Genomic DNA, 25,954 nt, shown 5'->3' with positions numbered 1-25,954 from the left:
CTGCTGCAGAATGGCAAGCGCCAGGAGGGGTGATTAATTATGAAACGCAGGGATCACGCTGCCACCGAGCAGGCCCCAGAACAAAGCCGAGAAAGTGCCGCTTCTCGGCCCCGCGCTCCCCGCCCCCCGGGACAGGAGGGCTCCCCCGACCGCGACAGGTGGGCTCTCCCCCCACCCTGCGGCGGGAGGGCGTCCTTCAGCAGCATGAGGATGGGCACTCGGGGGGACCTGCAAGACAGCCAGGCAGCGCATGGACACCCCTCGCTGGAGCAGGGACTCAGTCCCTTTGGGGGGCACGCAGGGAAGGAGCCTTAGAAAGAGGGCCGGAGCTGGACAGCCACTGAGGAGGGAAGGAGAAGGCAGGACATGCAGAACAAACGGGGAACGGCCTCTTGTACGCGCCTGCCTCTGGGGCGGGGAACACAAGACGACCTGCAGAAGAGGGTCTGGACAGCTGAGAAGGGGTCTGCTCCTCCTTCTTGCCCCTGAACTAAGTTTTTGCGGTGTCTGAAACATGCCTCAAAATTGAGCTGCATTTGCCCACTCCCAGTGGGTCTGCTGGGACCCTCAAGTGCAGAGACCAAGAGACCACCCCGAGCCCCAGGGACCGATGGTCGCCGTCGTGGTGTCTTACACCCTGTAGGCGACTCGGGGTTCCAGGAGGGAGGGAGCGAGAGAGGATCACAGATGGCGGATGGAATGATGGGCGGATGATGGGCGGATGATGGACAGATGATGGACGGATGGATGGACAAATGCCCACAAAAGGGATCCCTCAGCCTGGCTCCTGATAAGGACAGGGTGTATGACGCGCCCCTGGCAGCAGTTTCACATCCCTCTGTCCAGTGCAGCCCCTGGCATGGACTCTGAGCAGCTACCATGCCCTTGGCCTGTATCCGCGGCCACCCGCCACCACGGGGGCAGACTGCCCTGTTGTGCAGTGGAGAAAATGGAAGCTTGGAGAGGCTGGGGCAGAAGACCATGCTTGAGCACAGTCATAGCCACGCAGGAAGCCAAAGGCTAGGCGTCAGCCCTGGCTCTCCCCACCCAGGCAGGACAGCTCCAGGACAGATGCAGACTGGACCTTGATTTGCTCCCCATTCACCCCCTCCTCTGAGGGTCAGCCCCACTTCTCTACCAGGAACCAAACGCTGGGCCCCAGTGTGTAGTCCCCCCAGCAAGGACCACACCCACAAGTCCCGGGCCACAGTGCACAAGGTGGGCTCCTCAGAGGAGGCTGAGCAGCAGAGGTGGGGACATCCCCGCTGGGACTGGACACCGCCCAGGGTCAGGGGTTGGGGGGCAGATTCTAGGTAGCCCAGGGCCTGTAAGACCCACTGATCACTGATGGAGGCCAAGAGGAGGGACGGGCGGGAGCCAGCCCCCAGTCCCTGTGGCTTTGAAGCTGTGTCAGGTGGGGGGTGCAGACATCACTGCCTCCCTGAGTGGGTATGGGGGGTAGGCGCCCTCACCACCTGACACAGCCCCTCCGCCTCCACCAGGGACGCCGGCTGGCTGTCCCGGCCGGTGTAGGAGAGCCCTGAGCCTCACCCTGACACCTCCGGAAGGAACCCAGGCCCAAGCCAGGGCAGGAGGTGTGGCCAGGACAGGTTCCAGTGGTATATATGGTGGCAACCAGGAGCGAGGAGGCTGGAAGCAGAGGCTGGGCGTCCGCAGTGGGAATGGCTAAGAGGCAGGTGCTGCGGGGAGCCAGAGCCGCACGCCCCCCTGGGAAGCTGCTCCAAGGCCTCTGCATGGACAGGGCGCTGGCGGGGTGGAGAGAAGCCGCAGCACCCCAGCCCGTGTTTACAAAGCACCCACCTGTGCCTGTGCACTGTAGAAGCTGTTCAAGACCTGGCGAGTGGGTGATGGAAAAGCCAAGCAGGGCTCCATGCCAGACAGGGGGCAGGAGTCCCAAGCCAGCCAGGGCGCCTCAGCCTCTTCAGTCTGGCTGGGTTTCCCTGGCTTTGAAATTAGGGAAGCTCATTACATCAGAATGGCAAACTCTCCCCTGCTGTGCTCCTGCAGGCATCACTAGTCAAATGCGGAGTCAGTTGCAGCCTCTGCCACTGTCTGCACCGAGCCCAAAGCAGCCTGCACCACCACAGCCGACCAGCGGGCACAGCCCCGGCCCAGCCTAGCACCCGGGCCGACGGCCTCAAGTCTCGCAGCGCTGCCCAGTGTCCACCAAGCTCCGTGCTCATGGGGCGGGGAGAGGGCCAGATGAGAACCCAAGCTTCAGCTGCTCCCGACGGGAAGGCTTGCAGCGATTGGTGAGAAAACTCAAAGTCCTCAGTGGAAGCAGCCTGTACCATCTGGTCCAAATTCTCCAATTTACAGTCGGGAAACCTAAAACCCAGCTAGGAAGATGTAAGTGATTCGCAGAGGCCACCCAGCAGCTTCCAGGCAGGACCCAGCCTCCGCGTCGGGGTGCCACTGGGCGCCAGCTCCTTGAGGCCACGTCACCAAAAGCCAGCACGAGGGGGGTCCCGACCAGGTGATTTTATTCCTGCAACCCCCACCCGACAGCTCTGCTGCTCCTCCCGTCTTCCGAAGGATTGGCTGATACGGGTTTGGGGGGGTGGGGGGCGTGCGGAGCAGAGGGACCGGCCTGCAGGCATCGGGGCAGGGCTGCCAAGCGGGCCCCCCCACCCCCGGCCTCAGCGGAGGCTCTGGGCGGCTGTCTGGGTGGCCGCCATGGCCACTCACCGTCTGTGAATGCACACGCGTCATCACCGCCGCTCCCACCCTGCTGGAACGCGCAGCCGCGAGGCTGGGCCGCGGGGGAGCACAGAGCAGGCCCTCCCCTGGCAGGTCAAAGGTGGGATAAAGGTGTGAGGACGGTGGGGGCCTGGCGAACCAACTCAGGCAAGCGGCGGCACCTCCTCTGAGTGGTTGCAGTGATGAGTCACTGCCCTGGCGGGCGACGGGTGCCCCAGGTGGCAGGTGTTCTGCCCGCACCAGCGCCAACTTGCAGCACGGGTAGGGGAGGAGCAGATCCGGCCCCCAACACCCCCCCTCCAGAAACGCGGGGCTCCCTCGGGTGCCTGGACTGCAGCTGCTGGGGACGCTATGCAGGGACTCAGCAGTGCTCCCTCAGTCCCCAGGGACACTGAGAGGCGGGACCAGTCCCGGGACCTCGACTGGTCAAATCACAGGCCCCCGAGTCCCGGCCTGAGGGCTGTGCTCAGACACCACGGTGACCAGAACCTCCTAGGAGGAGGGCAGCAGGCAGGAGCCCAGATCCAGCCTAGCCCGTCCTGACCTGGCCCAGGGCGTCTATCAGCCCCCGTGCCCTCGCAGGGGACACCTCCGGAAACCTGGCCTGTCGGAGCCCCACCCAGAACGCCCTCCGCGCGTCTCGGCTCAGCTGCTCTGAGGACGGTCTTCACGCAAACCCGCCTCCCAGATCCAGCAAGACCCTAAGTCCCCAGCTTGGGGCCAGGGGGCAGAGGAAGGGCATGGCTGAGTTCTCAAAGTGCAGAGGCAGCTTTGGGGTGATGCAGCCCCCCAGAGACCTCTCAGACCCCAGACAGTCCTGCTCTCCCAGGTCACAGAGGGGGGTTGATGGCAGGTGCTGAGACCCCAGGCAGGGGGACTCAGACTCTCAACAGAGGGCCCCACTGCAGGCCCACTGAGGGGGGGAGCCAGGGGCATCCGGGCAGCAGGGCGTCACAGCCGGCCTGGCCTCCGTGGGGGCGGGCAGAGGCGTCTGCGGGCCCATTTGGCAGAAAGTGACCTCTTCACCCCAGGGAGCCCTCGGGGATTTCCTGCAGAAACTAATTGCCTGGAAGCATAACTAGCAGAGCTGGAGATGGGGTGATGGGGACAGAGAGGCCCCCAGACACACACGCGCACCCCACATGGGGGACAAAGCCTCAGCTGCCGGACCCACCCACCCAGGGGCCCCAAGGAGTGTGTCCAGGGACAGCCAGGCTTAGGAGGTGGACAGCTGGGCCCCTCTGGGTGCTGTGAACCCACCTCTCTGCAAACAGCCGTTACCAGCCAGCAGCCCCTGCCCTGTGGACCCCCACATCCCAGGAGCAACCACACGAGTCCTCCCCCAGGGAAAGCCCAGGGTAGACCCCTCCCAGCCCCCAGCGCCCAGGGACGGCGGCGTGGAGCCATGGGACGCAGAGGCCGGAACGGGGTGACAGTGCTCGCCAGACACCCCCGCGGCTCTGTTCTCACCTTCGTCCCCATACATCCCCAAAAGCCCTGGGGAGGTGGGGAGCCGCTGCTGAAAGAGGAGGGACGGAGGCCAGAGGGGGCATCTGCCCAAGTGAGCCCCGGAGTGGGGGTGACAGAGGCCCGCTGTCCACCACGTGTCCTGAGCATCCAGAGCAGCCCGGGGCCCCGCCCCCGACAGGACTCCAGACCAGGCTGGGGGGAAGGGGGGTGGCGCCTGCTGGGGCTCAGTCTCCGGCCCGGGGCAGGCAGAACACAAGCAGCCACCCCAGCCACGCCCCGCAGTTGAAGGGGAAATCCGAGGTGAACACCCCAGCCCACCACAACCCCCTCAGCGGGACGGTGCTGGAGGCTCGCCCCGGGGGAGAGTGGCCACCCCCGGGTCAGGTCCTGGCTGTGCTGCCTGCAGGTGGGCTGTGCGTCGGGGCCCCGTCGGGGTGGGGTCCCCGAGGAAACGCTGGTCAGACAGGGCAGTCTCCCCCCCACCCTGGTCCTCCAGGTCAACTAGGGGTGCCTAAGGGCCAACTGGGGTGCCTAAGCGCCATCTGGGGTGCCTCAAGGGCAGCCAGCGGCTGTTGCTCCGACCGCAGAGGACAGAGGCCCCGCGCGGCGCCTGGACACGGGCCCTGAGGGACGCGGTCACCGGGAGACGCCGGGGCCGCTGCGGGGCTGGGGCGGGGTCAGGTGAGAAAGCGGGTGCGGGTGGTGGGCGCAGGCTCAGGGCCTTTAATGGGGCCCGTCTGGGTGTGGGAAGAGGAGAGGTGAGAAGTGGGGTGACAGACGCCCCCTTGACCAGCCTCCTTCTCAGTTAGGCCTCGACCTTTGACCTCCCGTGCCCTGCACCCCCCAGGTCCAATGAGATTCCGACGAGCGGTTGGGGGATCCCCATGCTCCTGCTCAGCCCCTGGCCCCTGCCACCCCCACCCACACATCCCGCGACTTCCGGCCGCGCAGGCTGCTCCGCCCCGGGACGCTGTCCAGCTCAGGCCCCGGCGGGGCGGGGAGGGCGCCCCAGCGCCACCCACCTGGGCGGGCTCCGCACCCAGAACCCTCCCTCGGGAACAGTGAGCGTAGGTGACGGGCAAACCAGCGTCACCTCCATTAAGTTTTTAAAAATGCTTAAGAAGGGCCTCCCTGGTGGCGCCAGGGGTTGAGCACCGCACTCTGAAGCTGTCCGCAGCCTCTGCAGCACGAGTTCCATCCCAGCTGGCCAGGGAGCTACCCACAGGGCGCAGCAGACCCCTCCTGGCTCGCCCGTGGTCCCCTCAGCAGTGTGTTTCAGTAGATCTGCCTGTTCTGCTCCCCGCTCTGTCTCTGGTGAATCCTCTCACCCCCCCCCCCCGTGTCTCTGACCTGTGCCCCAGTTCTTGTGGGCATAATAAATCTTTTTTTTTTAAAAATGCTTAAGAAGAGCCTCCCTGGTGGTTCAAGAGGTTAAGATGCAGCCTGTGAAGCTGTCCGCAGCCTCTGCAGCACGAGTTCGATCCCCAGCCAAGGAGCTCCCCACAGGGCGCAGCAGACCTCTCCTGTCTCCCCACTGCTCCCCTCAGCAGTGGATTTCCTCAGTCTGCCTGTTCTGCTCCCCACTCTGTCTCCAGTGAATCCGCTCACTCACTGGCATCTCTGGCCTGTACCCCAGTTCTTGTGTGCATAAATAAATAAATCTTGTTTTAAAATTGCTTAAGAAAGCAAACCCTGTTACGTTTATCAACACAACCTAAAGACGACAGCGGGCCTGGTGTGTGAACGGCCAGTGGCTCCTTGGGTCAGGGCGGCCCCTCCCGACAGGCACTGGGCCCGTCAGTCTGCCCGGGATGAGGGCGGACCCCCCCCCAACGCCACAAGGGTGCCCCCCCCCCGCCGCCCCGCAGCACAACAGGGCCCTGTCCTCTGGAGGCCGGCGCCAGACAACGTGATTTTACCCCCACCGGGGCGGGGTCATAAGCCCGAGCTGGCTGACCCGTTCCACTGGCTTCAAGCTCCTAACATGTAATTTCCTCATGGGGGGGCAGCCGCTGGCGGGACTGACCGTCGGCTCGCAAGTTCATCCTCTGCAGAGCCCACGCACCCGCCGACTAGAGGCCGCGGGAGTCACTCAGGAGGGAGCTGCGGTCTCTGCACTTGAATGAAGCATCTGGTGGCCTGCACCCCACCGGGCACCCTGAGGGTGCAACCCAGGGTCCCTGGTGGGCGGCATAAGGGAAGCAGCCCCGGTGATGGGGATCAGGAAGGGGTGTCAACCACACCCACTCTCCTGCCCTCCACTGGGAGACAGAGGCCCAGAAGCGGAGCCTGGCCCATGGCCCTGGACCAGTCACCTCCACGTCCCATCCAGGAAATTAGAGTAATTGCAGCAGCCAAGCTCGGGAGGCTGCCGAGAGCGAGGGGGCCAGGCCAGGCCCGGAGACACCAGCGCTCAGCTGCCTGCGCGACCCTGCACCTGGAAACAGCACTGTCCTCTTTCTTCCCTGACCCCTTAAACTAGCGGGGATCCCCAGCACGGTGCTTCATCAGCACTTGGAGTGCTGGTACGGACACGAGGCCGGGAGCCTCGGCCCCCACCGGGCTGCAACTTCCATACTCCTCTTGAACAACACAAGGGGCCGCCCCCAGCGCGACCCCGCGACGGCCTTCTCCACGGAGAGGGGTGAATTAGCAGCCCCAAGTGCACGCCCCGCGGGGCAAGCAGAGACCCACGAGGGTGGTGGCTGGCACCAGCGCAGGGAGGCTCCAGCCCGGCACGTCCGGGCACAAGGAGCCCCACGCACAGCGAGGATCGAGGGGGTGAAACTGAGCGCCCGGCCGGGCTCGGGGCTTCCTCCTGTGGTCCCGGGGCCTGGCCTTGACGCCAGCCCTGCACACCCAGCCTCCGGCCTGTTTATTTTGGAAACAGGAGCAGGAGGCCGAGAGGGAGCGGACGCCGCCAGCCAGCCCTCGCAGGGCCACCGGTAAACACACACGCAGGAGAGCGGGATGACGCCGCGGCCAGCCGGCCTGCCCACGCCGGCCTGCAGCCACCCCCAAGTGGGCAGCCTCGAGCAGCCAGGGGCTGTCCCGCTGCCCACCAGCCGCCCGCTCTGTCCTCGCCCAAGCCACAGCCGCTCCTCAAGGAGGCGCCGCGGAGGGAGTGGGAGGGACACGGGCAGGCCCCCAGGCTCCACGGACTCAGCCGAACGGCGGCTGTGCCAGGCAGAGGGGGCACTTAGAACCCACCCACGGTGCCCTGCCCAAGGGGACCCCAGGGGGCAGCAAGAGCACCCAGGACTGGAGGGGTCGAGGCGGGAGGAAGGGTCAGCCCCACTAACGCCAGGAAGTCTTAACCCTGAGGGACTCCAATCCCTGGAAAGACCCTCCCCCAGGAACCCAGTGCACCCAGGGGTCCCCACCCTGGCTCCTGACCCCAGGCCCCCAAGCACCAGGACTGGCCAGGCCAGGAGGCTGAGCTGACCCGTGGCTGGGACGGGGCGGGCGAGGGGCGGGCGGGGCTCAGGTGTCTCCCACGTGTAGTAAAGGAGCCACATTCACGGCGGGGTGGGGGTGGGGAGCATGTTCTTTTGATGGAGAAAGACAAAGGCACAGCACGCCTCACCCCCACGCAGGCCCTCCAGGGCCTCCCTCCAAAGGCAGCTGGCAGATCAGTAGTGGGGGCGCAGGTGTGCGATTCATTTCCCCAGCAAGGCTCACAAGCACACCCGGCCCCTCGAGCGCGCGGCCGTCCCGCCAGGTGGCTTCTGGCGACAGGAAGGACGGAAGCCGACCACCGGCCGGCCACCGCACCCCAGGGGCCCTGCACCCCCACCCCGTCTCCTGGCTGCTGGCTTCGGTCCTGCTCCAACCGGCCACGGATGCGCTCCCCCGCTCAGGGCCCCCAGAGCCTGCCTGCCCCCCCACCCCACCCCACCCCCGCTTGCTGGCAGCGCAGGACATGGAGCCAGGTGTGCTCAGACGCGGGTGGCCCCTTCCTCCCCGCCCACAGGCCCCAGACCCCCAGCAGCCAGGACAGAGGGGCGGGGCCACACCTGAGCCCATAGAGACGCCCAAATCCCAGACCTGAGACCTGGAGACAGCCACGGAGGCCAGCTGTGGCCACCAGATGTGGCAACCGAATGGCCACGGGAGTCGGGGGTGCGGGAGGATGAGGGGGGAGCAGGATAAGGCCACGCGGAGCCGGGCCTGGTCTGTGGAAGGAAGAAACGTGAAGGCAGCCAGGCCCGCTGGTGCGGAAGGCCAGACAGAGACGTCCCTGGGGTCAGTCCTCTCTGCAGAAAGGGAAGGGCCGGTGGGGCGCGGCCTGGAGTCCAGAACAAACAGCAACGCTCTTCGGGCCCTGCCCCCCAGAGCATCCAGCCAACAGAGAGGGCTGGGAGGAGAGGGCGGGTGGGAGGGGAGGCAGCAGGGAGAGGGGCGGCCCCGGGATCTGGCTGGAGGAAGCCCCAGCAGCCCCACGCCTCACGCAGCAGGCCTAGGGCGGCCCACAGCTTAGCGGAGCCCCTGCACACAGGCCGCCGGGGCGGGGTCACGCTGACGGCATCGGGTGCATTCTGGGGGCAGTCGCCGCGGCTGTGTGACCCCAGGCAGTCTCTCCACCGCGCTGGGCCTCACCTCCTCCATCCGGGGCCAGAGTCAAAGCTGACCCTGAGCTCCAGGCGGGCGGGCGGGCAGGGGAGTCATGAAGGACGAGGGGCACCCCCATGGGCCTGTGCCTGCGGCCCCCGGGCTCCCAGCCTGGCCTGCGATCTCTCGCCACCAAAGCCAAGCAGGCCCCACCGCCACTCCCCGCCCAGGACTTAGTCACTGCGCCCCGAAGCCCTCGCTCCATAGGGCCCCACCGCCGGGCCAAGTCTGAGCAGAGCCCCTACCCGAGAGACTCCCACGCGCTCCAGCACAGAGAAGTAAGCGAAGCCCCAGGGGGCACCGGCACCCGGACCCAAGGAATGACCCTCCTGTTGGACTGTCAAGTAGGATTTTATGACCTGCCGGAGGGAGCTCTGGGAGCCGATCCTGGTTGCTAGAAGGGCAGCGCCGTCACTGTCACCAAGTCCCAGAGACACGGAATCTCCCACGCGCCACCCAGCGCAGGCACCGAGGCCAGCCCGGGGGAGCGGCCTCTGCCCTCGGCCAACACAGCCACGCCCCGCCGCCACGCGGCCCTCGCGCCCCCCGAGCCCGGGGTCACCCGCCTCTGGACAAGGACACGGCTCCGGCGGCACCCACGGAGGCCCCAGAGCCAAGCCCGGGAGGCCCAGGGAGGGCGAGGCGGACACCGCCGGTCCTGCGGGTGGCGACGGCAGCACAAGCCGCCAGGGCTCAGCCAGCAGAGCCCCCCACACCTGAGGCCACAGCCCCCGGCGCCTGAGGCCCATGCCGGGCCCCCAGATTGCCGTGTCCCCACGTGCAGGAGGGCCGGCGCTCTGGGGGCTCGTCCAAAGGACCCTGGTCCTAAGGGGCTCCGCCCCTGTGGCCTAAGCGCCCCCCAACATCTTGGCTCTGGGAGTCAGGCTTCAAGAGAGTTTGTGACAGAGATGCAGGGAGTCTGTGTGGCCTCGAGACACACGCCCGCCAGGGAGGGCCTCCAGCCCAGTCCACACGGCTCGCCCAAGAGGGAGGCAGCAGGGAGGAAGCTCCGGGGGCCGCCGCTCAGGCTCCGTCCACGGCACCCCGCCACACCCCGCGGCCTGCAGCCCGGAAGACCAGAGCTAGCTGCCTCCACGCTACGTCCTCCGTGCGGCCGGCCGGCTGTGGCCCTCGCAGCCACGGTCAGGGTGGGGTACGGCCTCCTCTCCAGTCTCCTTCCACGCGTCCCTGCCCGCTAAGGGCACCCATGACTGCCTGCTCCGGAACCTTCCATGGGTGGGGCACAGAGTCCCCCAGCAACCCCCACCACCATGCTGGAGGTTATGTGACCTGGGCCTGGACACCCGCTGGGCCTGGACAGCAGACTCTGAGCACCCCAGGGCTCCAGGACCCCGCATGCTTCACGCCATCAGGGAGCAGCCTCTTGGGGCCTGTCTTGGCCGCGGGGCTTGGGCGTCTCCGGGGGCCAAGGGAGCTGGCTGACGTCCCTGCCTTTGTAGCCCAGGGGCCAGAGGTCATCCGCTAGCAAGAGAAGATGCCAGGAGCGGATTTTTCTTGAACATTCCTCTCATTTTGGGAGGGAGGAAGGGCACTTGGCCATTTTTGCCACCAGCTAAAATATTTCAGTCCCAGATCGAAAAGGAATGCAAACCGGAACCAGCACGGGAGCCGCAGCCAGATGGACGTGGTCTGTCCCTGACGCAAAGCCCACGGCTGCTCTGGCGCCCCAGGCAGAGGGTGAAGGGCCACGGCCGCCCGCTCGTCGGCCCAGGTGGCTGAGGGCCCAGGCCTGCGTCACCTGATGCACCCCAGCACCACACGCCAGGCGCTGGCGCAGAGATCCCGGGGGCCTGCCCTCAGGCCGGGCAGAGGACCTGCCACAGGCCGGGAGCCCGGCATCGCTTGCTCCAAGTCCACCCCTCGCAGGCCAGGTCAGTGACCGCACGCTGGGCTTTTCCCACGGGCCTGGAGGCTTGGGCTGGGCCGGACCAGGCAGACGGAGCACCCCTTCATCAGCCGCCCTGGGCCAGTCCCATCCTCACCCGGTGCCGGCGGCCACGGCTGCCTGCAGGTAACAGGCTGGTCCAAGGACTGACTGGGGTCCCTGGAGGCCGTTACCACGTCCTGGGCACACCCCGCTGGCACATCTCCGTGTGGGCCGCTGCTGAGGGGCGTGGATCAGACTCGCTCTCTGGAGCTGTAACTCACAGTTAGCCTCCGATTAATTAAAAAATCAAAAACTAATTAATAAAGTGGTCGGTTTCACAGGCATCATCTGTGAAGCTGTGCAGCCCCTAAAGGAAAGAGGAGGAGATTCCGAGGGGTCCTTGGAGGAGCCAGAGCGAGAGATGCAGACGGAGCGGGGGTCCCTGAAGATCTCAGCCTCCGGGCTCAGCCTCCCGGAGGGGCACACACCTGTTCCAGCGATCTCCCTGCGGCTGGCCCGGGGGCACACCACAGATGTCTCAGTGTGTGGGTGGGCAGATGGATGGACAAGCCAGTGAGTGGCCGTGGCTGGGAGGGAGGGTCTTCTCCAGATCGCTGAATGTCCAGCAGGAAAGCTGTGCCCACTATAGGGACCTGACCACAGGCTCCACAGCTTCACAGACCAAGCAGGAGTGGCTGCAGGGATCCCACCTGAGCTCCCCCTCCTGCCAGGTGACATGGACCAGGCAGGGACCCACCAGAGCCCGGCCTGTCCAGCCACAGAGGGACAGGAGATCGCCCGCCTCCCCTGCAGAGACAGCAGATGGGCGGTGCTCGCGGAACCCACGCCGTGGCTGCAGGGCTGGGACTCTGCCCTCACACCCGTCACCTGGCTGCAGGGGCGGCCCCAAGGCCACGGCCACACAGGGGCTCCAGAGGGGCTGCCCCACCCCAGGGACCTGCCTGCTGCTGACCCAATCGCCCCACTGGCCGCAGAAGGCTGCAGAGGCCCTGTGCTGGGACCAGGGAGCCTGGCGAGGCTTTCCAGGGAGCCAAGAAAGGACACTTTGTTGCAATTAATTATTTACATTTTGACTTTTTTCCTTTCTCCTTGTATCATTCAGCTTTTTTTTTTTTTTTAACTGCAAACATCTAATTGTCAGGCTTCAGTGAAAACAATTAATGTCTTGGGGCACTGGGGAGAAACAATTAGCCAATTAAAATTTAATTAACTGCGGACACAGACAATAAAAAAAAAAAATACAGTGTGTACAAGCCACACAGGGCCCGGGGAGAAGATTCAAGCTCCCGGCCACTTAGGTGGGGCCCCCGGGAGACAGAGGTGACAAAGGCGCGTGTGGCTAACCTGACGTGAGGACCAGAGTGGCCCCCTGACCACTGCCACTAAGGGCCCAGGGAACCTCCATCCGCCACGGGAACTGGCCACGGGCAGTGGGCTGTGCCCTGGCATCCCCAGCAGGTGTGACGACAGCCCCACGGACAGGCAGAGACCCCCCCCCAGAAGTGGGCGCAGAAGCCTAATGAAAGGGTGTGAGTGGACACCGGGCCCACCAGGGCCAGCCTGCAGACAGCCTTGACGGGGCTTTTGAAGTTACTGACACCCTGGCCCAGGCTGCCCCGTCCCTCGCCCTGGCTCCCAACCGGCCCCACCGGCCACCCTGTGCTCGGCGTCGCTGCTGCCTGGACCTGCCCGCTCTGCCCCTTCACCTGCTTAACTAGGGCTCAGCCCTCAAGGGCCGGCACCTCCTCCAGGAAGCCTCTCTTGACCGCCTGACCTGCGGCGCCTCTACCCGAGGCAGGTCCCCCGGCCACAGGGACCGTCTGCTCCAGGAAGAACAGCCCCCTCACGGCAGCCGCCCACCCAGAGCAGCGTCCAGGCACAGCTGCTCCCTGACCCCCGCCACCACCAGGAGGCAGAGCAATGGGCCCCGGCCAGCGGGTCAGGCTGGACCAGCTGGACACCAGCAGCCCCACCACATCCCGGCCTAGCAGCCCTGTTCAGCCCCAAAGAGCCTCAAAACCCCTCAAGGGCTCAGGCGCACCCCTGGGGCAGCACTCCAGAGCCAACCTGGGCAGGGGGCAGTGTCTCACTGGAGAGGCCAGGCTGTGGTGGGCCTCCCGGGCCTGATGTCCGGCAGAGGCGCCCCTCTGCGTCCTGCACTGGGCCGAGGCTGCAGGCACAGGCTTGCTGGGGACCACGCCGCGGGCTGCAGGACAGAGCAGCCCCTCCAGGAGTCGGGCCGGGGGCCCTGGAGTGTGGGTCACCCTCAGAGCCCGGCACTCGCTGAAACACTGCCTCCAGTCCAGGTCACCCCTGCCCCCCATTCTCACCCACTGCCCCCACCTTTCCCCAGAGACATTGGCAAATCCCTTCCTCTGCACCCCCGACTGTTTCCAACCCTCCCCCTCAAAGAAGGCCAACAGCCATGACCCCCAAGTCAGCACTGTGCTCCCTGAAACAGGGATCAAGCTCCCGACTCACCCCACCAACCAGGGGTCAGGGACCAACCTCCCCAACCTACAGCAGGGCACGCAACTCGCCTCTGGGGGTCACCCCCTCCCTGGAGGCCGCCGAGGGGCTCAGACATCAAAACAAGACCCAGAGGTCCCAGGGTCCTGGCGCCAGGCCCGACCAGCACCTCCTGGCACGCAGCTCCCCAACCCTCGGCTCCAGACACTGAACGGCCCTCCCACCCTCAGGCCCTGCAAGCCACGATGCCCACGGCCCCGCAGGGAGGCACCCCGCTGAAAACAGGGGTGCTTGCGGGGGGAGGGCATATGTGTGCAGCACGTGTCCAGTATATGTGTGTGTGCAAGCATGTCCTGTGTGTGCAAGCAGTGCAGTGCTCCAACTGTGCATGTGAGCACGTGTCCTGTGTTTGTGTGTGTGTGAGCACGTGTCCTGTGTGCATGTGCGAGCACATGTCCTGTGTGTGTGTGAGCACGTGTTCTGTGTGTGTGTGCGCACATGCATGTCCACACTCCAGGCCCCTGCACACAGCGGGTGCCTGCGGCCCCCGAAGGCAACAGGGACAGATGAAGCGGGAGAGGTTCCCAGCAGGAGAGCAGTCTGCGCCCAGCCGGGGCTGCTCCCGCTCCGCGCGGCTGCATTTTAATAAGCAATTAGAGCGAGGAGATGCGAGAGGAGCCGGGAGCTTCTCCCCGACAGCGCAAAGAGCGGGTGCAGCTAGCTCAGCATCCACATCCGGAGCCAGCGCCGAGAGCGCGGCCCCCCCAGCAGACACCTGGGAGGCCAGGGACACTCAGGCTGGGCCGGGAGGGTGGGCTCAGGCCCCAAGGACGCCCTTGTCCAGCAAGCCCAGCCTGGGGAAGGCGCCCCGATGCACAAGGACACCCAGCACGCTCGCCACCCCTGACTGCGGACAGCACCCCCACGCGCCAGCCGTGCAAGGCTCGCTGCACACCTTCCTCCCGCAGCCCGGAGCCAACCACACACCCCCCTCCCGCATCCCGGAGCCCACCGCAGACCCACTTCACAGGCGGGCGGGACAGCCTGGGAGTGAGGAGTCGTGGCCAAGCCTGGGGCCCGGGGCCACATCACAGCAGCCCCTCAACATCACCGCCCCCCCCAGCCCCAGCCCCAGTGGCATCTCCTGGAGTCCACACCTCCCTGCTTCCTGGGGCACTCCCGGTGGGGGCAGCGGAAGGAGTGGAGACCAGCAGGCGCAGAGGGGGCGTCCAGCAAGAAGCCAGTCAGGGCCACCGCTATCAGGTCCCATGGAAGGTGCTGGAATCATGGGGACGTGCCCCTGGCCAGGAGGGCCGGCAGCCCCGCCCCAGGGCCAGAGGGGGGAAGTCCGGGTGGGCAGGAGAGGCCCGCAGCCGGAAAGGCGGTGCGGCGGGCAGCGAGAGGATCCTTCTCAGGCAGGGGAAGGCGCCTGCCGTGGCAGTCGGGGCCAGCAAGAAAATGCCTGCCTCCCCGCCGGGCTCCCCTCCTCACTGTGGGGTCCCCTGAAAGAGCAGAAGCCAGCATGGGTGCGCCTGGGGGGCTGCGAGCCCACGAGCGCCTCATGAATGATCAACAGGAGGACGAGCCACTCGGGGGGTGCTTGTAACTGGGCCAGAATGGAGGACCCTCCTCAGGCGCCAAGAGCGCCCCCCGTGGGCAGTGTGGAGGCTGCAGGCCCGGGGTGGTCAGTCCCCAACACGGTGATGGGCGCCACACCGGGAGATCCCAGGGGCCACCGGCTGCACAGAGTCCCCCCCCCCAGAGAGGCGCTGCCCCTGGGCCTCCTACCCTGAGGGCACCCACCAAACCGTACAGCTCCTGGCCGAGAGGCACCACCTCAGGCCACCACAGGGGCCCCGGGCCCCCCGGAGACCCGCAAAAGAGCACAGCACCCCACCGCCAGAGCTGCGACGCTGGCAGGTAGTGCCAAGGGCGTGCAGGCACGGGGGTGCGCGCAGCGGCCAGCAGGCCGGGAAGACAAGCGGCCTCCAGCAGGCCAGCCCCCCGCCACTCAGGAGAGGCTTCTCCCCACCCACCCCCACCCCCGCCCTTCCCCTCCCCCGCTCCCCCCGCAGCCTCCTCCCTCCTGCCCCTCCCTTCTCCGAGCCTCTGCCCGCCTTCCCTTTGTCCCCTGCCTAGAAGGACAGCGCCACCTCCCAGGAGAGTCTCGGTCTCCCCCCCACCCCCGTTAAACAAGTGGCAGCTGGACGTGGCGGTCACGCAGAGGGGCACGCGGCGGCGACCTGGGGACCCCGTCCTCACAAAGGGCTTCGCGAACACCACCATCCGCCGGCCTCTGGTCCACGGGGAGTTGATGCGACTGACCCCCGTGTCCAGACGAGGGCACTCAGGCCCGGGTGCTGCTCGGAGCTGGGCAGACCCGGGAGCTGCCAGGGCCGGTCCGTGCCGGTCCATGAGCTTCCTCCCGTGGAGGCCGGACGCGGGCGGGCCTGGAGCGCACCCTCCCGGGGCCGGAGCAACGCTCCTCAGGGCTCCTCCCGTCCCGGAAGCGGGGGTCCTGGGGAGGCCACAGGTCCGAGCTGTGACCGGGCTCCACATGGAGTCGGGGCTCCTGCGTGGGCGTCAGCACCCAGTCTCCAGGGAACAGCTCTGGGAGAAAGCCAGGAGCCCGGCGCCCCCCAGGACCCTCCCGCGGAGCCCCGCAAGCAGCCTCCGCACATGGCAACGGGGCCCTGCAAGAGGCAGTTCTGTGGGCGCCCACACAGCCCCACATGCTCCCCCGGGCCCCCGGGCACCCCAGAAGGGCCCGAGCAGCACTCGGCGAGACTGAGGCACCAGCCAGCCCCACGGGCTCATGCTCCGCCGGCCCTTCGCGGCCAGCCACAGGGGAGCCTACCCCGACTGGTTGAGCAGAAACCTAAGATCTTTCACCGGATCTTTCGGAAAAATACCAGGGACAGCGGCCAACAAAAGAACCTTCTGGAACCGACTCTGGCTCCCGCAGGTCCTGCCGGAGCCCGCTGGGTGGGTCAGCTGAAGAAAAACCAGATACACAAATGACCAGGGCCTCACGGTCCCGGCTGGCGCACACCACGGCCACACGTCAGGCCACTAAGCGTCTCCGTCGTGGTTCGGGAACCACAGCTCCAGGGCCCGAGTCACACTGGATCCAGCCAGGAAACCCCTCTCCCGACACGCCTCCTCGGAGCCCCCCTCGGCAGACTCGGCACGGGAGGAGCCGGGAGGGAGGCATCGTGAGCGGGGCCGCTCCCTCGGCGGCTGGCCCTGGGGTCCACCTGTCCGCGGCCTGCCTGAGGCCACACATGGGGTCTCCCCGGTTCGAGGAATCCTCCCTGGAATGCTGCGCACCCCCACAGCAGCCCCCTCTGCACCTGCCCTGCAGGAGGGCGGGAAGGAGAGGCCCGAGGGCCGGGCCAGCTGAAGGGCCGCTGCGGCTGCCAGGGAGGGGGTGCGGCACCCCCCAACAGCAGCCCTCCTGCTCTAGCACACCGGCCTCTCAACGAACCTCAGCTGGACGCAGGCAGAGCCGCCTGCCTGGAAGGGGTCTAGAGTTTCCACCTGCTCGCTCGCGCCTCCCTGCTGCCACCGCGCACAGCAGCTGCCCGGGGCCTCCCGGGGGCAGGTCCCTGCAAACCTCTGTCTGCGTTTATCACTGACAACGTCACTAGCACGCTGCGTGCTTAATAAACACCTTGACAACTAAATGCTTGACGGGTGGGTGCGTGGGAGGATGGTGGGGGGTGGAGGGGTGCAGGGGTGGGGGGTGGGTAGGTGGAGGAAGGAAGGAAGGAATGAATGAATGAATGAATGAATGCCTTTTCTTCCCAAGAAAGGACCCCAACATCAGGGTCAACTTGGGAAGGTGAGAGACGGCTGTTCCGAAAGAGTCATAAGCCCACCAGCCCCAGGACCTGCGAGCTCCACACCTGACATCACAGCGATAAACTGACCCCAGAAAGACCGCGCCCGGGCAGACACCAGCCAGCTCGTCCCCAGACCCCCCCAGTCCTGCACCCTCTAAGAGCAAGTGGGAGACCAGGCGAGGCAGAAGAAGAGCCCTCACCCCAGGCCCTGCCCCAGCGCCTGCAAAGCCACAAGCCCAGACCGTCCCGCCGGCCTGGCCCGAGCACCCGCGGGAAGCCGGCCCCGTGTGCCCGCAGGACGACAGGCCGCAGAGAGGCAGCTGGCCCCGGTGGACCCAGGAGGAGCGCCCGCGCAGGCCGCTGCTGAGAAGCCGGGCCGTGGGCGCAACCTGACACTCAGGATGCCACTGGAGGCCGCCCCGGGAAGGGCTGCTCAGCGACTGCCCGGGGCGCCAAGCGCCCTCTGCGTCCCGTAAGCCACTAGCTGGTGAGCTTCCCGCCAACGCCTGGAACGTCCCCAGACAAACACCTTCCGGGAGCTCCATCGGCAGGTGGGGGACTGCCCGGGGGTCCTGGGCCTGGCGTGAAGCAGGGGCCTGCCGGCAGCCCCCCCAGGCTGCACCAGGACATGGGATGCTGCCGCCCTCCCCCCGCCCTCCTGACAACGCCCCAGCCGGTCCATGGAAGCGAGGGGCGCGGCCCGCGGTGCTTTCAGCGGCACCCTTCACCACGTACCCCGAGCCCAGGGTGAGCCACGGCCCCCAGCCCCACGGATGAGAACCGCACAGACTCTAAGGGTTGTCTGCCACAGACTAGAGGACCCCGGGCAGCTCAGGAAACAGGGGACCACCCCCCGGCCCGCTCAGAGTCAGGTGCAGCTACGCAGGGTCGGCTGACCGGGAGGAAGGCGGCTCTTCCAGCAGCTGCTGAGCGCACCGCCCCAGCCAGCCCCGCGGCTCCAGGGCGAACGTGGTCCTTCCAGATGAAGCATCGGGGGCTCGGGGCCAGACAACGCTCTCGGGGCCCCCAGCGCCCTGCCCCCCTCCACCCTCCTGGAGTCTCCGGACCTCCCCGAAAGGCTGAGGGGAGAGGGGCAGTGGTGCCCAGCCCGACAAACCCGCTGTGAGGACAACCACGGGCCGATGGGGAGTCCTGGGCGCCGCGCCTGGGGGACACCGGGACGGGCCACTCACCTTCCCGAAGTCCCGGACATCGAAAAGGTCGAAGGGGTCGAAGAGCTCACTGTTCCTCAAGCCGAACTTGTCGTGGCAGACCTTCAGGAAGGTTCGGATGTTCTTCAAGCACAGGAACTGCAGAAGGGGAGGACACGTCAGCCGGCAGCACCTGGAGCGGCATCGCCCCAGCCACCCGTGGGGTCCGCCCCGCGCCCCCCGCTCCTGGCTCAGATGGTCGTGACTGAGCATAGCACGCCGGCCCGGTGTGGACAGAACATGCGCACACGCACACGCAAGCACATGCACGAACACAGAGGCCTGCACGGGAAACACCTGCATGTTCGGGATCACGACTGCACGTGGGTGTGTGCACGGGGACACACGTGTGCACTGGCACTGTACGCACCCATGTGCACACTCCTGCACACGCCCACATGCACCTACACGTACACGCACACTTTCTGGTGACAGACCCACGCTCAACACTTCACGTGACAGAGTCGAAAGCCAGGAGCCCCACAGAAGCCCCGGGGGATCCTGGAGCACCCAGCCAGCCGGCCCGGGGCGGTGGGAGCACGAGGCTGGCTTTCTCCGTGCCCCGGCACCCCGACACTGGCGCTCCCGGCCCACAGCGGGCTTGGCCACGCCGGGGGCGTGAACAGGGCAGCCAGCTCAGTCCCCAGGGAGAGAGCGCCGGCCTGGCTCAGGGCAGGCGAGGGCGCGGCACCCGCTGACTGTGGTCTCACCACACGTAACAGTCAAAGATGGCCGGGCAGGGTGGCCTCACGCCCGAGGACAGTGTGGGACCTCACTCCTGCGAGGCCTCGGGGCAAAGGATCCTGAGGGAGAGGGCGGGCGGGGTGGGCAGGCCCGGCGCGGCGCGGCGGGTCCCTGTCAGGCGGGGCGAGGAGCTGTGGGAGAAACACGGGCGTCACGCTCACCACCACCGCACTGCGCGCCTGGAAGTGACTGCGCAGGCAATTTGAGTTTTGTGTATTTTAGCACAATAATAAAACTTCAATCTAAACAAAGAGCACAGCGGCACACGACGTCACGAAGGCAGAGCCCGGGGTGCGGCACCACGAGCCACGGACGTGGGATGGGGCCAGCAGACCAGTGGCCACGGGAGGGCCAGGGCCCATGAAGGCCTGCGGCCTGCCCACAGCTCAGCCTCGGGCTCCGGCAGGACCACGAGCGCACGCACGGTCTCAGAAGCCCCGCCTCAGCCGGCAGTGAGGGGTCTGACGCTGCCCGCCCGGGCCCTTCGGACGCCCTCCTTCCCACGGACACCCTGCTCCCCGCGGGCCCCACTATTTTTTGCACATGGTTTGTCTCTAATTTCCACTGAGCGTTTATTTTAATTCCTCCTCGGCGTCCCGTTTTAGAGGTAATTACACAGCTCCTGACCAAAACCGCAGCCAGCCAGGCCGGGCCTCCTTCTGGGGCTGGGGAGGGGCCAGCGCCCTACCCCGTGGCCACAGCGTCTGCCGGGCCCAGCCCCACCCTGCAGCCACTTGGGCGCCCAGGGAGCATCAGCCCTGGCCCTGCAGAACCCACCAGGCACCCCCTGGCCTCTGGAAGCTGAGCCGCAGGGAGAGACTCGGGGGCCAAAGGGCCCCGTGCTGGCGCAGACCCCAAGGGGCCGGCCCAGCACCACATCCTCCCCACACCCTGTGCACCTGGCCCACGGATGCCTTTATTCCCCATCTCGGCGCAGAGAGGCCCCCAGAAGGTGGCAGAGCTGAGGCTCCAGAGCCCGGAGGCCCGAGAGGGCGGCTCACCTCCAGGGCCTGAGGGTCCTGGCCCGCGGGGCCAGCGACACACCTGCCACGCTCATAAAGGACAGGTTACAGGTCGCTTGACCTCTCTCACTGCACCATTAGGGAAACTGAGGCCTGGAGGTGGAGAGGGAGCAGAGCACGCATGGGCCAGGTCACGTCAGGATTCCGGTCCCTTCTTTTTCCCCTTACGCTGTTCCTGCTGCCCGTGCCCCTCCCTCCCCGCCTCCCCTGAGCCGGTGGCACAGGGCACATGGCTGCGTCCCTGGCTCACACCTGGGCGGGCTCAGAATCTGGGGGCAACCCTGCAGAGGTGAGCGGGAAATGGCAGATCTGCTGGGGACACCTCTTAGCCCCAGCTCAGTGACAGCAGGTGGGGCCCAATGGGGCCCGTGCGCGCCCAGAGCTGCCGGGTCCTGCGGCCAGCAGAGGCCTGAGGCCAGCAGCATTCGCCTGTTTTCTTGGCCTGAGGGTTCCCCACAAAGGGCAGCCACTGCTTCCCAGCACCTGGAGGTGGACGCTCCATGGCAGAGCCCCACTCGGCGGCCACGGCGGGTCTGTCCCAGGAAGCTGGGCCCCAAGGCCAGCAGCCCGGCACCACGCCGCACCTGCCCCCTACTCCAGACCACGGGAAGGCTCTGGACTCCCGCCCCAGACAATCCCCAGGTCTGCAGCGGTGGGCGGCTCCTGAGACCAGATCCGGCTGAAATCAGATTAGGTGAGGACACTGCTCGGCCGCTGCCCGGCCCCTGGCACTGCGGCGCCCAGCTCAGCTCTGCTCGTTGTCAGCTGTCACTTAGCGTCGGGCCCACCCAGGGCCCTGGGGGGGCGGCTAATCGGGCAGGAGGTGGGGGGGAGGGGGACAGGTCCTGGCTCCCCTGCAGCCACACGCCCAGTGGCTCCGAAACCAACCTGAGGAGGAGGCACGTGCAGGGACAGCCCCACCCTTCTGGCCTCTGCGACACCACCCGGCCCCAGGGACGGGCAGCTCCCGGCCGCGCTGGTGAGACACAGGACCCTCGGCCCCAGGTCACACCCCCCAGCACCTAACACACACGGGCCCTCCCAGTCCCACTGCTCACAGCCCTCAGCTAAGACAGTGCAAAGGGGGGGACCGAGGCCCAGGCAGGCGCCAGGTCCTGTGGCCTGAGGGCCACGTGGGCGGCGAGGCGGCAGGCGCCCCCGGGAGGCACGGAATGTCAGCACGCACCCCACGGACGGACGGACAAAGTGAGGCTCCGGGGTCACATCACAGACTGACCCCAGAGTCTCTGCCATCGGTGCGACCGGCTGCTGGCCGCGCCCCTGCCTCAAGGCGGGAGGGGGAGGCCGCCGCAGCCCAGGACAGGGGCCAAGGGGCTGGGTCCTCACTGCCCCATCCCCAGCCACATCAGGAGGGGCCTGCAGCCCAAGCAGCTGGGCTCAGGCCACCCCCGCCCCCGTGAGCCTCCCCCACACCCACTGTACAGCCCTGAAGAGTGAGGCAGGAAGGCCCGTGCAGGCCCTGCCACCTTCTTCGGGGTTACAGCCTTCCTGGCTGTCACCTAGAGCTGAAGCGGGGCGGCACCCCAGGGACCTGGGCCCTTTACACCCCCACTGGCTCCACACACCAGCCCGACTCCCCAAAGCCACTGCCAGGGGCCAGAGACAGGAGTCTGGTCACGGCCCACCCAGGAGTCCTCCCCAGCCCCCCCTGCCGCCAGAGCACCCCGGAGAGACAGCACTCTGCCCCCGGCCGTCCAGAGAACAGGAGTTTTCCTTCTAAGGCCGCGGATGTCACTGAGAGGCGGGGGCTCCATATTCAAATTTCCCCCAACAGCACCAAGTTCTCCTGTGATAATCTCAACAAGTGGCACTGAGCCCCGCTTCCCGGGGCTCCATCACAGCCGCTGCCAGGATGACATGAGCCCCCTGGGGCCGGCTGCCGATCAGGGGCTGCGACTGGCAGCTGACGGCGCCTTTGATCAATAAAATATGGGAAAACGAATTAATTTCTTGCTTTACGCATGTGCGCGCCTTCCAGGAGCCATTTACAAGTGGCTTCATGACTATTTAATCGATGCTGCTCGCCAGAGGGGATCCTTCAAAGTTGGCGTGAACGCACAGGTGACCTGCAGGTGACCGTGGCCAGAAGCCAGACCGCCCGCGAGCCCGGGGAGGGAGCGCTTATCATCCACTTCACAGAGGAGGACACTGAGGCTCGGGAGGTGGGAGCCGGAGGGGCTGCCCCGCGCAGCCCCAAGCCGGCCGGCCCCAGCCAGGCGCCCACGCGGGGCCGCTCACCACAGCTCCCGGCAGGGAAGGCGCAGGCCGGCGGGGATTTATTGGCGGCGCGTCGGGGATTCGATTATGTCTGGACGATTTAACGTGAACACTTTCCCCGCTCGGGCCATTTCCCCGGCTGCGCACGCATCAGGGCCGGGGCTGACGGATGAGAGGGAGCTGCTGCTTTGTGCAGGGCTGGCTCGCCCCGCTACACCCCTGCTCAGGGAGGGGGCGCTGGCAGAGGAGGACGGGATTTTCTTTGTGCTCGCAGAAGTCTTCCCAGCTTCGCCCCCGATCTGGGCGCACGGGGCCCACAGCCCCTCAGGCAGCTGGCCCCACGGCCACTCCCGGATCACCCAGAGAAGCGAGGCAGCGCGAGCCTCCCTCCCGCCTGGCCCAGGCCTCTGGCATTTCCAGCCCGCTGCCCCTCCATGCGCTAAGACACCGGGGGCGATATTTTGACTTTCCCATAGCAGAGCCCCGGGCCGCACGCGGCGGTCACGGTACTAGGCCCCTCCCCATCCCGTCCCGTCCAGGTCATCCAGGCCCCCCCCCCACGGGGAGAGACAGCTGAGGGACTGGCGGCCCCGAGTGGGGGCAGAGGGCCCAGGAGGGCAGTCTGGGTCAGTCCTCCTTGTCTCCCATGAGGGACCCCCAAAGCGATGGGGAGCACCCCTGAGAATGACATCAGAGGAGGCCGGGGTCAAGCCCTCAGGGTGGGGACAGAGCAGCATCTCCTTGGGCAGCTCCTCTGTCGCTCGGGGTCCCAGCTCTCCCCGGAGGAAGGTGCTGCCGGGCGATGCCAGGAATCCCCCAGCGAAGACCCAAGTGCAACCGAATCACACTTGACGTCCGGCACTGGAAGAGGGTCGTCCGAGGCAGCACAGGCTGACCCCATCCCACTGCTCAGACCTGAGCACCCTGACCTTCTGCCAGTGCCTATGGTCACTCCCGGGAGCACTCGGCACGAGCCCCAGTCTCCAGCCTGTGCCCCCTCACTCCCCCTGTGCTTTGCCCCCCAGCCTGGCCCTCTGGGCACTGGACACACTGCTGACAGGCGGTGCCCTCCAGGGCTCCGAGCCGCCAGTCGCTTCCCCCCACCTCCCCCTCACCACAGCTGTCCTCCGTGGGTCACCGTGGGAGCTGACCACCTGCTTTCCATGTCACAGACAGCTGGTGCCGTGAAACAGGGGAGGGGGGCTTCAGGGAAAATGGGGAACTCGACGTCCGCTTGACACGAGGCTGGAAGCCTGCCCCAGGCCCCGGACTGCACGGCCTCCCCGAAAAGGACTAGAGCAAGGGTGCAGTGGCCCCCAAACTCAGGCACCCGTTGTGGGGGCATCAGGGCCTCACGTAAGGGCCTGCTTGGGCGAGCTCCAGGTCTGGACGCACCGGCCAGAACCAGCAGGGAGAAAGCCAGGCCTGGGAAGCCGGTCCCCGCAGGGAGCTGGTCAGGCTCTCCGGCCAACGGGAGACGCGCTGGCAGCGGTGCTGTGCCAGGCTGGTGACGGCCGCAAGCTGGCCCTGTCCGCCCTGAGCTTACTCTTATAAGGCTCCCTCCAGGGAGAGAAAAGCAAGCTCTGGAGAAGCAGCGTCGGGGGCAGAGCCGGGTCCACGGGAGCCGACAGGGCCAGGCTCAGAAGCGCATGGCCACGGGGGCCCGGGCTTCCTCCCGCGGCCTGCTGGCAGTGGCATCCAGCCATCCTCAAAGGGCCCGGCCCTGGCTGGCAGCCAGGGGGACCCAGAGAGGCCGGAATCAGACGTCAAGGTCCGGGTCACACCCAAGGGCTGCCACCAGCCGCAGGAAACTGCTCTCCTGGTGCTTCCCTCCACTTCCCAGCCGGCCTCTGCTGCTGGAGCGAGAGCCCTCAGCGGGCCCCTCCCCGCAGGCCCAGTGAGCTCAGGTGCCCGGGGGAGTGCCCCCTCCCCACCTGTCACGCGGGGCTCCGCAGCCTCGGAGTCCGTTCATCGCCCATCACCCTGCGCCCTGCCCCGGACGCGGTATCCGCTCCATCCCCTCCTCTGGACAGTGGCCAGGGCCCAGCGGCAAGGTGTTGTGGGTCAACTACACCCTGGAGGCCTCTAGATTCCAGGCCCTGCTTCCATCTGCCCCTGTGTGGCCCCAGTTAGCATCCTCACGGCAGGGCAGGGCCCAGACACAGCTCCACTCAGTGACCTTGGGCTGGACTCTGCCCCTCCTAGCACCTGTTTCCCCAGCTCCCCGAGTTCTGAGCAGGTGGGCCTCTCCCCATTCATGAAGAGGGGTTCCGTGGCCTCCACACTGGTTTAAAAGATACCACCTCCTGGCCATCAGGAAGGCCACTACTGAAAACACAGATGTCAGTGTGGGGAGGGTCCTCAGAAACTAAACCGGGAGCTACCACCTGACCCAGCCGTCCCTCTTCTGGGTATGGACCCAAACACCTGCCAGGGGGTCTCCCAGAGATATCTGTCCCGCTATGTTCCGAAAAGGAAGCAGCCCAAGTAGCCACTGATGGAAGATGAACCAACAGCAGCCTGCCTGCGGTGGAATATTACTCGGTCATGAAAAGGGGGATGTGGGCACACGATGCAGTGTGGGTGCACCCAGAGGGCACCGTGCTCGGCAAAACAACCCAGTCATGACACCAGCTACTGTGCAACCCTCCAGAGCAAAGAAATCAAAGGCACAAAGATGTAAACTGCTGGGGGGGGGGGCGAGATTTCATTTCAGGGGTGTAGAGTTTCAGTTTCACAGGTGGAAAAGCTCTGGGGCGGATGGGGGGGGTGGCTGCACACCACTGTGGATGCACCGACCCAATGCCTCTCACCTGTGCGCTAGGGGAGGGCGAAGCCAGCAAATCTTGTCATATAAACGTCACCACAATTGGAAACAAAGGGTTTGGAGGCCTGGGGAACGGCTGGTCCCCGTGGCCGCCAGCGTGGATTCCAGTCCTCCCGGGCCTCCCATGAGCCCCTCGCGCCAGGGCCTCCGGGTCGGGAGCACACTCTGGCTCCCGGGGGATGCCTCGGGCCAGGGGGCTCGAAGCCTGTGGGCAGGAGGGTCCTGCCTGCTGAGAAGGCGCTCTCTGCAGCGCTCGGGGTTTCTCCACTTCGGGCTGGGCTCAGAGGCGCTCCCGGCCTGTCCAGAACACAGCCGGGCCCTCACAGCCAGCCTCCAGACAGCCGGAAGTGTGAAGACCTGCCCCCAAGGGCGGCTGCACTTTCTGGAAATTCCAGCCACCCCAGCACTGGGAGGGCAGGGGGAGGGGGCGCCATTGTTTGCCAGGCAAGCAGCTGGGCTCTCCCCTGAGCTGGGGTCAGGAATGCTCACAGCTGCAGACTCGCCCTGGGGTGGGGGCGGGGGGGAGGCGGGGGGGGGGGGGGGGGGGGCAGCGGCTGACGGTGTCCTTGCCAAGGAAAGCAGAGCACCAGCGGCCCACCTGCGGGCACAGAGGCGGGCAGGCTGCCCAGCCAGGTGCCCTCACCTGCCAGGCCGCTCACCTGCAACAGCCGCTCATCTCTGGTTTCACTCTGGAGACCAAGCCCCTGGGGTGCCCTCTGGGCTGGGGCGCCAGCAGCACTTCACAGGCTGGAAACTGCGGCCCGGACTGGCCCTGGGGAGACCTCCTCGTCCTCACAAGAGGGAGCCAGACGCACTCCAGGGAGCAAACGGCGGCTTTTGCTCCAAGTACGGAAGGAAGCACCCCCAGACGGGGAAGATGGGGGAAA

General features: G+C 66.6%; 1 protein-coding gene across 3 annotated transcripts in view; it reads right to left on the bottom strand.

Annotated features, from left to right (window-relative positions):
• VAV2 (vav guanine nucleotide exchange factor 2) overlaps positions 1 to 25,954 on the bottom strand; it is a gene marked incomplete at both ends in the record, with an annotated part of 84,103 nt that overhangs the window by 46,073 nt on the left and 12,076 nt on the right. For all 3 annotated transcript variants that reach the window (XM_084238800.1, XM_084238799.1, XM_084238801.1), the window contains one exon: positions 18,219 to 18,335. In XM_084238800.1, coding sequence (XP_084094926.1) covers positions 18,219 to 18,335 — 117 coding nt within the window. The remainder of the gene's footprint in view (positions 1 to 18,218; positions 18,336 to 25,954) is intronic.

The sequence above is a fragment of the Talpa europaea genome, assembly GCF_964194135.1.
Source record: "Talpa europaea genome assembly, chromosome: 7".
Lineage (NCBI taxonomy): Eukaryota > Metazoa > Chordata > Mammalia > Eulipotyphla > Talpidae > Talpa > Talpa europaea.
Note: the sequence above shows the minus strand (reverse complement) of the source record. Positions and strands in the feature narration are given on the sequence as shown.